Genomic DNA, 13710 nt, shown 5'->3' with positions numbered 1-13710 from the left:
TTTCCATTTTAACGAATTAAATCTTGCCTGATCGATTTACTAACACGTTGATTAACGCGCTAACGAATCGTTTCTTGAAATATCGTTATTTCATTTTTGCGTCAAGACGTTTCTTTTTTATTCTCTAGGATCCCCATGGGAGAAGGCATTCCCGAGGAATCAGGATGCATGGAGGATGAGATTTCGTCCAGTTGCGAATCGGACGAGTCCGACTTTGAAACTTAGGAATATTTCGAAATTTCGAATTTCATGGAATCGACAGGGATTATCGACGATCGGGTGTTTCTTCGTTCGTCGATCGGAAAGTTGCGCAGGTTTCTTTGTTGCCGAATAATAAAAGAAGTAAGAACACCGGGGAAAGATTCTGTACACTTTGAAGAATTTTTATTTAAACTCGTAACAAATGTCAAGCTATTTCTACGGAGATCCTATCTAGAAACTGAAGCCCCGTTTTAATGTATACAATCTCGAAAATGAACGCGTCGCCATTTGTAAATTGAAACTTCTATTAAATTTGAGCATCTTAAACATCACCGATACCGAAAGTACGTTCGCTTAACCAGAATTTGAGAACTTCGTTCGCTAAAGCAAACGTGATCAAACGTGAGATCAAAACGCGAGAAATCAAGGTCACGAGCAACCAATCCGGTAGAAGACTTAAAGCGGATCTACAGAGAAGCGATTCGAATTAATTTCAAAGATAAAAGATCCTCGAAGCGAATTGTCCTTTTTTCAACGAACGCCGACAAACTGATTTAGTAGTTGAGCGAAAAATCAAGCGAGTGTTCTAAAAGGCAAAGTCCATTTTCTTTTCATGCTGTACCTCGCTGTTTACATTAATTGTATGTGATACTTTATCGATTGTGATCATAGAAAATAAAGCTTACTTATAATACGGTAAATATTTCGCTAAAAAGTATTCACCCGAAACTCGCAAGCATCTGAAAATCCTCCCATTCTTACTCGTATTTTACACTAATCCTTAATTAATCGATTCAGTCTTCTACAAGGTCGTTAATCGCATATATCGCTACGCATCTTCGCACGAAGTTTGCCAAATTCGGGCCTCTAGAATTCGTATTGCTCAACCTTTAATACAAGCTGCTTACAAGCGATACATACTGTGTGATCGGTGCTTAAAAGTATACCACAATTTAGACTAGACAAATCTGGTAATTGCGGAAAGCGCGAAGACAAAAAGTGGCTAGCGGTGTATTTTTCTAACGCGGCGAAAGACGTTGCTGTCGACGGTGCATCGTGTGCGATCGAAGCTCCATGCAACGAATCGAATCGTATCGAGAGTTAAAAAAAAAAAAAAAAAATAGAGAAACCAAGCGGAAAAAGCTGCGAATTGTTTCTGCGATAGAAAAGAATCGAGAGACGGAAAGAGAGCGCAGAAAATCGTCGAATCGTAATCGAAGAATTAATAGAGACAGCTTTTTCTATTTCGTACAGTTCTTCAGCGTGCTAGAAACGTGTAAAATCCAAGTTTGTGGTAGAAATATTCAGTCGATTCGTTTAATTCTGTTGGGCGTGATAAAAGATAGTTTGGCCTGCTGCGACCTACCACATCGAAATTATAGAACCATGTCAATTTAACATTAATCGAACATCTAGGCGTTGAATTCTACAACACGCCATTCAATTCGTATCTCCGCTCGGCTTTTTCTACGTTTTGAAAGAAGCGTAACGAAGACCTAGAAGACGATAGAACATTCCATACGCAAAAAACTTGACGAAGCAGCGTTCAATCGTGACATCTTACGTTGTTAAGAATTAAAGACACTCACAAAGTTAATAAAGTACATATACGATACAGATAATAACACGTTCTTCTTGAAATCGGTAAACTTCTTACGGTTCTTTCTACTCTGCAGCTTTTTTTACGCGATACAAGGGCAGTAAAATTTCTCGTTACACAGTTACAATAATACAGTAGAAAGAGAAATGTCGATCAATCGAAGGTTTCATCAAATGATTTCATTGTAACGAACTGATCCAATTGATATCGGTCGAGATTCAAGTGTAACAATAACAACTAATACTGTATGGTACTGAAGCTACAGTTACGGATTTCACGAAGATCGATGTGACGTTAAAAAGACGATCGAACCTTACGGATAAAGTGAAAGCAAGAAACAAGTTTCATCGTTGGATAATAAGACTTGTTAACAAGTGTGAATCGAAAAAGACGAAAAACAGAGAAAGAGAAAAAAAGGATAGAAAAGAAAAAAAAAAAAGATGTAGATGGATGAGACAGTCGGAATTAATAAGATAAGAATTGCTTTTTAATGTGAAACGTACATCAATAGATGATAACATAGCCTTTAAAATAGACTACAAGTCGTCGATCGAAATTCGATAAAAATTGTGCCCTGTATAATATTAATTGACCCCAAACGAGATTGTGAATTATCCGCCCCTACTTTTTTCTTTAAATATCTAGCAACGATTGCGACAAATTATCCCGCATAACGCAAATATTAGAAGAACGAATTACAATTACATAGATAGATATTAGCAAAGGATCTCTGTTTAATTCGTGCCTCGAAGAATTAACCTGGAGTCTAGAAACGGAAATCAGTCGAATAATCGTTTTGCGTATGTATGCGCGTGTGTGTAGCTTTCGTTAACAGACGTCGCAAACGCGTTAAAATCAATTTTGATATCTTATTGTCTGTCTGGCGTATCGTAATGCGCGCGATTTTATACTAATATTCACTGGGGGGGTGGGGGAGGGGAAGGGAGAAATTTCTTTTTCCTCTATCGTTCTACTGTCTCTAAAGCTGACTTACGTAGCCAAAAATGTTTCGTTATGGATTATTGAGAGATTTCTAAGATCTTCTCGATCGTACGTGCACTTCGTTTAAAGACGAAATTTTGTCGAAAAATGAGCATTTCTCTTTCTTTTCCTTTTTTGTTCTTTTTTAGAATTAATTGAATCAAGATAGACCAATTGCGATACGCGTGGTATTCATATTACTTTATAAATAATTTTGGACGGACAAGTTTTCTCCGTTTTGTCAAATCGCCAACTTGAGTTGATTTCAATTTGATCAAATGTCGATATGGAGTGCACGCGCGGTCTTATCTACGGAAAGAAAAGTGAAAATACAACGATAGATGGGAGAATTGGCTGTCGTCGTTTGCAAACGAAGCTATCGGTAAGCTATCAACGAAATTGTGTCTTAAACTTTCTTACGCTTAACGTTTTTTTTTTTTTTTTAGTAAAGAGAAAGAAAGTTTAATATCTGTCATCGCGCTAACAATTATATCCTACGAAAGAGCACAGCGTAATAGCTTTTCTATCGTAAACACACCCTCTACGTATGCATAGGCAAGAAAATCTTTTTCAAGTAGTCGTTACATACGAATACGCATTAGGTAGAAAAGCTAGCGATAGAAACTGTCCTGTACAGACAGGTGCTTAAGCGTTATCGAATTCATCGAAAAAACCCGGCAATTCCAACGATCGATAGAAAGTAAGTAATTGTAACTTTCAATGAATCAATAACGTGCATCATCTAAGTTACTTAGAGAGAAACTTATACGTATGTATGTAAGCATCGATATTTAGTATTAACGTATTTAATATTAGTAAGTGTAACTGCAAACGACGGCAGGCAATAAGTTCTATTCGAAACGACCAAATCTAACCAATACACGATAATACATCCTCCCATCTCTAAGCTACATGATCGGAATACAGATTATGAAGCTGCAGTTGATTAAAACACGGCTCGTATGTGTATATCTTGTGAATCGACGGATACGTCGGTCGATCGAGCACGTAGAACGCGACAGCTACGGTGCTCACTGGTCGCCGTTCATCTTCTTCGCGTAGACCTTGAACTGCTCGTAAGTGATCCATAGAACGATGTTCCAGGATACTAAACGCGTGAAGCTGGGCGTGAAGCCTTTGTAGAACGCGGATGGGCCTTCCTTCAACATCATACGAACAGCGCAATCCTTCACGCCTTTGTATTCGCCAGGAGCGCTGTTCATGTAACGAGTCTTCACCACGTCTACAGGACTAGCAGCCAAGGTGGTGCACAATCCTGCCGCCACGGCGGCCGTTATATGACAAGGGATTCCATCGCGCAGGTAATTGCGCTCCAAGATGAACTCCTTGATGATATCATAGCAGACGATCTCCGCCACGTTCACAATTGCGTTTCTCGAGATGTTGGGCATGGTTCCTAAACGTGAAAACGTGGTTAAATTTAGCCAAGCCGATTCTTAATTCTCTTACGATAATAGTACAATATTGCGATAGGTTACGGATCTTCCGTTTAGACCCTAATACGATCGTATTAAAAGGATTACGTTTGATAATCCATGCGAATCCCAAACGATTCCCGTTTCGACCGAGTCTGCTTATGAGAATACCTATTCTACTTTGTACGGATTAGAGGCTCGGCGGAGTTGCGTAGATCAGATTAGAGGGTAATGGCTATAATAAACTACGTACACGATGGCTACAATAGGGATTCGGCACATACTCGTATTTTCCAATGAGGCGTATTTTATCAGGATTTGCATTTACCCTTTGTAGCCACTGTACTGTGTTCTTAGAGAACCTTGACGAAAATCGGAGATAAATTTCGTCGTAAATACAATGTTTATAACGTAATTCGTAGGACGAGTGTGACACGAAATTACAAGGCAAAGGGTTCGAGATTTATAAACATCGAACGGTGATTTTCCAGAAGCTCGGCAATTTGCGACGGATCTGTACTCTTGGCCCGAAGCAAGAGGATCATATTTCTGCGTGTAAACGGTACGGGCTTGCAGCGTAAGTACTGATGGTACCTTTCCAAAGGCCTCGCGTTCCTTCCTCGGCAGCGATATTCCTGTATGCTTGCAGGGTTGAGCTGTATCTCACCGATCGTCCAATACTTCCAGCCTGTAGGCGGACCTTGACGACATCGGTCGGTTGAGCAAGGAGCACCGCCATGGCGCCTGTCGTGATTCCAGCGGCGATTCGTACGGAAATACTCTTCGATCCGCTCCTGTTATTACCTGCCAAGACAAAAAAGTACAGTGAAAAGGCGGTCCAGGTTCGGTGTCGGTGTCTGGATTGTTTCGAGTACGTTATTTACGTTCTGTGTCACGGTTTTAGATCGAAAAAAGTAGGATGCAGGGTGGGACAGATCGCGCTCTGCGCGGTACAGCACGTTTATTAGCTCATTGATTATATTCACGTTACAGTAAACTCTTCTAAATCACGAGGTCTTTTTTTTTTCTCAACGATTATCACGATTTCGTTTGTTAACGGGAGTACAATATGTTGCGACAAGAATCGGGACGATTATTGACGCGAGATGTTCGAGGGCAGATACTCGAGATCAACTATCAATAGCTACCGAGGATTATATTTAGTTTAAAGTTATTTTTTAAATTTATTCCAGTTACCAGGACTATTCTCGGCAAAGATATCTATACATACATCGATAGAAAGGTGTTGTTGATCGCGAGTACTTTGTACCATCGATTTACACGGTTTTAGCAAATCTCTTGATGCGAGTAATTGGAAAATCGATCCGTGAAAAGATTACAATAACGTCGACGAGTTACGCAAGGAAACGTTTACAACATGCGACAACGAAGAGCAAAGACGAAACTCGAAATTCCCGCTACGATCGTTCGGCTTTTAATCAAGATATTTTATCATTAAGGAAAGATTAGTTTTAAATAGAAATAGTAGTCATGATTAAAATTCCGCGAATATCCACGCGTATACACATGAAAAATATCCAGAGAACATACATGCTCCTTTTTTCTATCGATAAATATATAAAAGTTCGTTTACACGCGACAGATAGAAACTTCAAAGAAGAATTGCAAAAATACACACGATAGTCGTATGATGGTTACGAGAGATCAAACTGTGCGTTTTTTAAATATCTTTCCAAATTTCGGGAAACAATATGAAAGAAAAAAAAAAAAAAAAGATAGCGTTCGATAATTGTAGAATAATTTTGATACAAGAATCGATCCATTTTCGAGCGTACGCGATAATAGAGGGTACAGATTTAATAAAGTTACGATTATTTCACGAGTGATCCAATTTGCACAGAAGCAAAAAAAAAAAAACAAACGGCAATCCGAGGCAGCGATTCCTCCAGCCATTATCGTTAAATCTTCTTTCTTCTCTCTCTTATACTTCCCTTTCGATAGTTAACTTTCGATCGATGGAAACGACGCGCGTCAACGATGGAACGAGACTCGATATTCGATGGATTCGAATATGAAAAAAAAGACAAAAAAAAAAAAAGAAAGAAAGTAAAAAGGAAACGTAAACGAAACAACGTCACGTCCGAGGCGCTGCATTTCGATTCGCGGTCAGCGATTAAAATCTGGGTAAGTCGATATGGTACATTGCTACAGCTTATTATTTATTATCATATATGTATATATATATATATATATTATCTCGTTTTGTCTTGTATAATCTCTTAGAAAAAGCACGCGGCAGCCGATGGTGGCTGATTATCAACCAACCAGCCATTACTTACGCGTGTGTTACTCATTCGTGTAACAGAGAGATGGAGCACGTGCGCAGCGTATGTTCGCACGCGCTCGCGTGTCTACTCGATTATATATCATATAGGAGGATTACGTAATCAAAAAGTTAGGAGTTTGTTGGATGTACCGTCGATGATTCCAGCGTAGCGTGACTTCACCCCGTCGTAGAGGCCCAACCGTATGCTGGCGAAACACATCTGTCTCTGGAGTCCCGCGGACAGACCTCCGTACAGGCTCCTGTAACCACCCTCGCTCAAGCTCACCGCCCTCACAATTTACCCTCAAACGTAGCCCAGGGTCATATTTTTTTTTTTTTTATTTTTATTTCTTTTCTGCTTTTATTTTTACAAGTTTGTATTTATTATATATTTACTTTTCTCGATTTCTTTTTTCTCTCTCTCTCTCTCGCTCTCTCTTTCTCTAATTTGCTTCCCTTCGTTTAAAAATTGACTTTAAAATTCTCGAATGCTTGATTTAGTCTCTCTCTCTCTCTCTTTCTTGTTTATTCAGTGAATAAAGAACAAGATTGATTTTCGTATCGCGGTAATAACGCTAGAAATACCAGAATTTCCTATTTCTAATGTTCCTTCTTAGCAAATTCTCTAATAATCTGTTGTTATTTCAACGAAAGAAAACACACAAAAGACATGTTCATTTTTATTAAAAAGCTAAACAATAGAACGATTATACTTGATAGCGGAGACCGGAAATTTTTGTCGATTTACGTAATGGGTCAAAATGATCAGGCTGGTCTTTCTAGGGTTAAAATCTCTAAGAAACGTGCGAAGGGAAGCCAATAGAGTCTCTCACGAATAACATTTGAGGAGCACGAGAGAAAAGATCAGTTAAAAGAACCGGGAGAGAGCTTGCGCTGAGAGAGCTGGACACGGTTATGACAAATCGTATTCGCGGTGGAAGCGCAACCATGCGAGGCGCCGCTCCGCTTTTTTTTTTTTTTTCTTTTTTTTTTCAAAAATCGTTGAAAAAGGGAAAACTGCGGCTGAGCAAAGGCAAAAGAAACGAAAGCAGAGAAAAATAAGAATAAAAGATAAGAGAAGAAAAATATATTCGCATAGAGGGGGAGTCTGAAGTGATCACGCGATGCCTTCCTTTGTATCGAACTTCCGCCATTAAAGAACGATTATTATCGGTATTACTATAATAACATACTTATCGAATATTTAGAATACAACGAAGCAATGTTCGCTATTTATGCGAATAAATGAAAATCCTTCTTTATTGTTATTTTCGTACAAAAATCTGAAAGGCATTTCGTGCTCGAAAGAGAAAATAAATAGAGTGATAAAAGGGAGAGCACCATGGACGCGTTCTTTTGTCTAATAAACGTAATTGCAATATTTCAAGTACTTTATCTAACGTTCGATTGTCAGTTCAAGGAACAAGTCAATGGCACTCGATAAGATAGAAACTACGTAGAAAAGAAAAAGAAAAAAAAAAAACAAGAGTAACAACCTAATTAGCGTTAGAAATAAGAAAAGATAACTGAGGAGTAAAATGCCAGTGCGTCAGCGGTTAGTCAAACTTGTATAATCGCGATTTCGTTACTTCCATTATGTTATTTCGATCCCCGTTCGTCGTTGTCGATGCGCTTGGAAAATTCGAATTCTACGATTCATAGCGCGCAACGTCCGACTATTTTTTATACTTATCTCGTTCACTCGTCTCGTCAAGTACAGCGAATTGAACGACGCTGTACGACCATAGGATCGCACGATAATACGATGCTAATTTAACGATACTAATTAGATCTGCAAAGTGCACGACAACGACGACGGCGTCGATCGAGTCAGTAATTAGCAAAGAACGAGATCGGAAGAGCAATGGAATCGCGGGGCCATGTGCAGAGAATTGGAAATATTCTCGAGTCATGGAATGCCAAGAAGCTATTTTAGAGAGAGTTAATGTGCGGTCTACTGATTCAACGATAGCATCAAGTTACTCGAACGAACAGCCCCTACGATCAGCCAGTACGGAAATTTTTTTCTCTTTTTCTCTTTTTTTTTTTTTTTTGCTTTTTTAAGTTTAAGTAATTAAGCGATCAAATAGTCATTCGAGCGGGCGTAAAGAATCGCCCGGCGTATATAAACTTTGATTCGAATCGGAAGAATCGTATATACGCTAACGATATTTAATACTTATATCAATATCGTAATCGTAATCAGGCTTTTACCTACCCCTTGTTCGTCTTAAGTTACGGATAGGATCGTGAATAACCTACCTTGCTCCTTCCACTCTGATGATGTTTCCTACTGTCCTCAATAATCCTGGCTGTGTATTTCGAACCGCGAGCATGGAGCCGTCCGTTGTTGCCAACAGAAGAGGACGACTTTCTCCGGCAATCTGCAAAAATCGTGCGGGTATCACTTACGTTTTCCATCATCGGATAGATAGGTTTTCCTTCGACTACGCTCCAACCACTACCGAATTTTTACGAGTCGACACGATCGTCGACTCATCCTGTTCGCAAAAGCAAAACAGAACCAGCTGGACGATGCTTTGAGAAAAACTACGTACATAACACAAGGTTCGTCGAAAGGTTCGATATTAGATAGTAACGTGGAATAACGCGATACGTATTTAATTACCTGCATTCTGACTTTGGCGGTGTCCAAAGGAAACGTCGCTAAATCAGCGATACAGGCTGCTGTGCCTGCAGAAAGTAATTTCATCCATAAAGGGAATTCGTCCGACGTTTGTTGCTTCATCGTGCTCGTTCTTCTCTTCGTTCTCTTTCTCTCCACCAATATTTTCTCTTTTATCGCGTTTTAGCTATTTAGTCTGATCAGTGCGGTCTAGGTTGATGAATGCGTCGGATGTATGGGATTCGAGTAGTGCAAATTTTCAAATTCTTTCGACTCCTTTAAATCACCGCGTGACTGTATCTTCGATCCTTCGAGTCTGCTCGGCTTATCTGAGCGAGATCCTCTGTTAGAAAAGCGATATGTACACTATATACAAAGTCCTACCAGAGGACAGGAACCTTTAGATGATCATTTAGTAAACGGCTGTGGTTTAGAGGTAGAGCTTTTTAGGTTCCCTGAAATGATCAGGATACGCGTGCAGTCCCCCTGACCGCGAGCACTCGTGTTTTATGTCTTGATTGTGAAGTACTTTATACATACTATTCTTCTGTAACAAACACCAAAGCAGAAACAACGATCGATAAGTTGGTCTTTGATGAAATTCGTTAATTTGTCGATAGTCAACGCACATCGATCTAAATTATCTTTATCCGTCTATCGATCGACGCTCAACCGCTCCACGAGTTTAACGAAAATAAGAAAAGTTCATCGGCCGACAAAGTGGTCGAGCAGAGCGAAGCTACGATCGTTCGACGAACATCGACGCACCAGAGAAACTACTAATTCGTTGTTATCGGGATACGAACACGATAGAATATCGCGTCGCGCGGCTCGGTCGAGCGCGTCGTGACTTCGCAAATGGGACAACCGATTGTTTAGTCTCTGTAAACGTAGCCTATCGGTACACCTGTGTCATAATTATCCGGAGAACGTCAACTCTTTTTCCAACAACTCAATTTTATGTAACGTTACTCCGCACTCAATGACGGTGTTCTCACGCGTGAACAGTGGAAACGTAACTTGCAGCGAATGACACGAAAATAGATGGCTTAGAAAACTATTGGAAAACGGCCAGCGTGTGTATGCACGAACAAGCCGCGAATCTTTATCTCGTTTAATAACCTTTTAGATCTTGTATTTAGAACAAAGCATATATATCTAGCTTGTTTAGTATAACCGTTGGCCTGCCTTTGTTTCCTTCGATGGAAGAAACGAGAGTAGACTCTACTCGATCGCGGTTTTCAACGTTGAAACCAGTTATATCCGTAACGCGTTATTGCGACCGTGAAGCTATTTTTGCCAAAGCGAAACGTTTTGTCGCAGGTATCGTGCGCAACGTTCTGACACGATCGGACAAAGCGATGGCTTTTTTGCTCCGTCGATTATTCGCGCGTAGCCAGACCTAAAACTTCCAAACGGCAAAAAACGAAAGGAGTACCGTTGCTGAGGCGAGTTGTGGGGCAAAGTCCGCGAGTTGTGACTCGAGTTAAGCCGAACTCGGTCCCGTCTGTACTTTGCTCGTCGTATTCGCGTCGTTCTTGTTCGATGTCAAGGACCTCAACCTCTCGTACGATTTCCTTTTTATAATCTATTCGGTTTATATAATCAACGATTCGTTTAATTCGCGATTTTTAAACTCTAAGCGATCGATTAAAAAATCTACGCTAAATATGAATTTTATTTTATTTACAAGTAAATATTACTGGAGGAAGATCGAAGAGTAGATCGTCTTGGTGTCGAAATAATTTCAGCGAGTTTTGTAATTTAAAATTCAAAATCATAAATTCTGACAATCACTTGTAACCTTTAGCCATCGATTTCTATTACGAACTTCGATTCCTTCCACTCCCTCGATTCCACGATTTCTCCATCGCGAATGCGACTTATCGACGCGTTCTATTGTGTCGAAAGGCCACGCAAGGCGCTTGCAAACAATGCGATCGATAGTAAACTTCGGCCATGCGCCTGCACCCGTTGCTGCACCCATATTTTTCATATACCACACTTACATATATATATATGTGTATATATACACACATATACATATAATTTATTAAATAATATACACACATATATATATGTAATTTATTAAATAAATTAAATTTATTTTTGATTTTTATTATCGAATAAAATCAATTAATTTTAATCAATTTTTAATTCTGAATCGTATTACAATTTGTAACGTATCGAAGCAAATGTTTGTTGAGATAATTGAAATAGCTTTTGTTTGCGTTATTGAATAATTAAATGTCCATATTTCAAAAGGTCTTCTATGTAGATCTTAGGTCGATCACATGATAAACAAGCGCAAATTGTGAAACAAGTATGTAAACAAGATTTATCTCGTGTATGCTATCTTCCTTTCTAACGATTTCGAGCCTTGAAGAGGCAAAGTACCGAGATATCCTTGCGCACGAGGATACCGGTGCTGGAAAGGTCCGGGTATATCGATTATCCTGGACGCGAACGCGGTTGCGGTATAGCAATCGTTGGTACACAATCAAGTCAACACAGTCACTGTACTTAGGTATTCTTTCGACGTTCAGCGATAAATACCAGCAGAAAATTGGCACAGAAGAAAATTTAATTTTTACTACGATAATTTTTAATCCAGTTTTCCTGAAAAATAGCTCGCAATTAGTATGTTTATATTTTTGCGTCTCGACATCGTGGAACACGAAACTATATATAGTCATGGCTATTTTAATTTTTAACGATATTATATTAAAATTAAAATTCTTTGGCGAAGATTATTTAAAAAAAATATAATTCGCAGTTTATGACTCTTTCGATGTTACACGAGTAATGAGGAATAAAAATTGATAGAAAAAACGTCAATTTAATAATTATTTTTATGTTCTCAAGAAGAACCACCCAAACAAATATGGCGCCCGATAACATTTTCGCGTACCAATATCGTATACTTCGTTGACGATCGCTTGCAATTTCTTTGTGGCGAGTTATTTTTGAACGAGCAGGCTGGCAAAGTTTTCCTGGAAATGCACTAATTCGTGGCAGGTGGTTCTGTGGGAGTTTGACAAATCGATGTTGCCGGCTTTTGACTACTCGCGCATATGCATTGCAGTTACAGACTGCAGAAACACGAATCGACTATATCCGTTTTAATGACATATTGATTGAAATTTTAATTCGTATTACTGTTAGCATTGGAACGAACGAGTGGAATTTGAAACACCTGTCCTTCGAACGTACGTTCTTACATTATGTAAACGACCATAGAGTTTGATAACTGCGACTGCAATTTCTTAGAAACTGGTTTAGCGAAAGCAAGTTCTTTCGATGGTTTTGCGTCAAAGCGACCATCGATTTTGTTATTATTCGACAGAATATTTAAGAACGACGAACACTGACGATACTTTGTCGATATACTCGTGATTGTCTTATTAACGCGAATATTTTTTTTTAACTTTACAGTCAGTACAATACTAACGTAAAAGGAATTAAATATGAATCTTGAATATTTATGATGAAGATTAGAACTATGTTTGAATAAAATGGAACGCCAACGATAGGTCACATCACCTGGTAAACTACGTCGAAGGTTAAGTAATTTTGCAAAATTCGCGAAAATTTTCATGAATTATTTAAAACATTAAAAACCGACAAGATTAATAGCCTTTTAAAGAATAGTAAATAAATATCGTTGGAGTAATGAAAAACAATGGAATTCTGAGCAAAATGTACTTACCAAGTGTACAGTGAGTGAACAACAACACAACTGGAACAGGTTACTGTGAAGGCATCGTTTATACCGGCTCGTCGACCAATGGGAGTCGTGCAGAGTTGAATTCTGCCTATCAGCTGCCGTCTGTGACGTCAGATTTGGCCAAAGAAAGCTCAGCTTGCGGCCAAATCGATAAGTTCCAGGAATGTGCTGGTATAGTGCTTTCTTAGTTGCATACGGATACATGTACTGTATACATATGCATCGGTGGAGGGCAGGCGCATTACGGTCGACACCCTTTCAATGAAGAAGGGTTACGTGTCGCGGAATGTGCAACCCTGAACCATTGGAAATTGCCATAGCTCATCGTGGAAATTTATTTTGCCGCATATATTGCAACTTTTTGCATCAACCAACTGTATATGGCACAGCTAACTGTATTCGATCTACGGACAAATAACGCATCGAAGGAAAGGACATCTTCCAAGAACGTAACTTAGAGAATAATCGATGCGTTTTGTCGAATCGATTTTGTAGATGAAGAATTGTTAACGAATCGTTTATTATCGTATTTATTTTGATCATTAACATTAAAATAAATCCTGTGTTTGGCTTGGGTGTTTTTTCTTTTCGTTGATTTAAGATAGAACTTGGACAAATGATAGCAACTCGATAGCTCTTGATCAATGTAGCTGGCCTTCATGGATGCTTCTGAATTTCACATGAGTACTAATACTTCAAATTTAGGATTATCTTATCAGTGTGATAAGGATGATATAACATTTGTTCAATCCCTTTTACGCGTGTCTTTTAAACGTAGTCGATAATTATCGTTGCTTATTGGATTGGGAAGGAAATCCACGTGATGTTTCATGTGCTGATAACGTGCATATT

At 39.0% G+C, this 13710-nt stretch overlaps 2 protein-coding genes across 10 annotated transcripts in view; one reads left to right on the top strand and one right to left on the bottom strand.

Annotated features, from left to right (window-relative positions):
• LOC139988483 (cytosolic carboxypeptidase 1) overlaps positions 1–3172 on the top strand; it is a 35019-nt gene extending 31847 nt beyond the window's left edge. For all 9 annotated transcript variants that reach the window (XR_011800135.1, XM_072006009.1, XM_072006008.1 and 6 more), the window contains one exon: positions 129–3172. Coding sequence is in view for 1 of the 9 variants with exons in the window: in XM_072006009.1 (XP_071862110.1) it covers positions 129–225 (97 nt within the window). In the remaining 8 variants the exon portion in view is untranslated. The remainder of the gene's footprint in view (positions 1–128) is intronic.
• Positions 3173–3598: 426 nt separating this feature from the next.
• On the bottom strand, positions 3599–12989 carry LOC139988495 (dicarboxylate carrier UCP2). The gene is made up of 6 exons (XM_072006037.1): positions 12841–12989; positions 9135–9678; positions 8768–8889; positions 6656–6765; positions 4813–5022; positions 3599–4199 (listed from the first exon to the last, which is right to left on the bottom strand). Exons 2-6 carry the CDS (start codon positions 9252–9254, stop codon positions 3814–3816), a joined length of 948 nt encoding a protein of 315 aa, XP_071862138.1. The 5' UTR covers positions 9255–9678; positions 12841–12989; the 3' UTR covers positions 3599–3813.
• Positions 12990–13710: the final 721 nt, after the last annotated feature.

Source organism: Bombus fervidus, chromosome 6 (assembly GCF_041682495.2).
Source record: "Bombus fervidus isolate BK054 chromosome 6, iyBomFerv1, whole genome shotgun sequence".
Lineage (NCBI taxonomy): Eukaryota > Metazoa > Arthropoda > Insecta > Hymenoptera > Apidae > Bombus > Bombus fervidus.
This window is presented reverse-complemented; position numbering and strand designations above follow the sequence as displayed.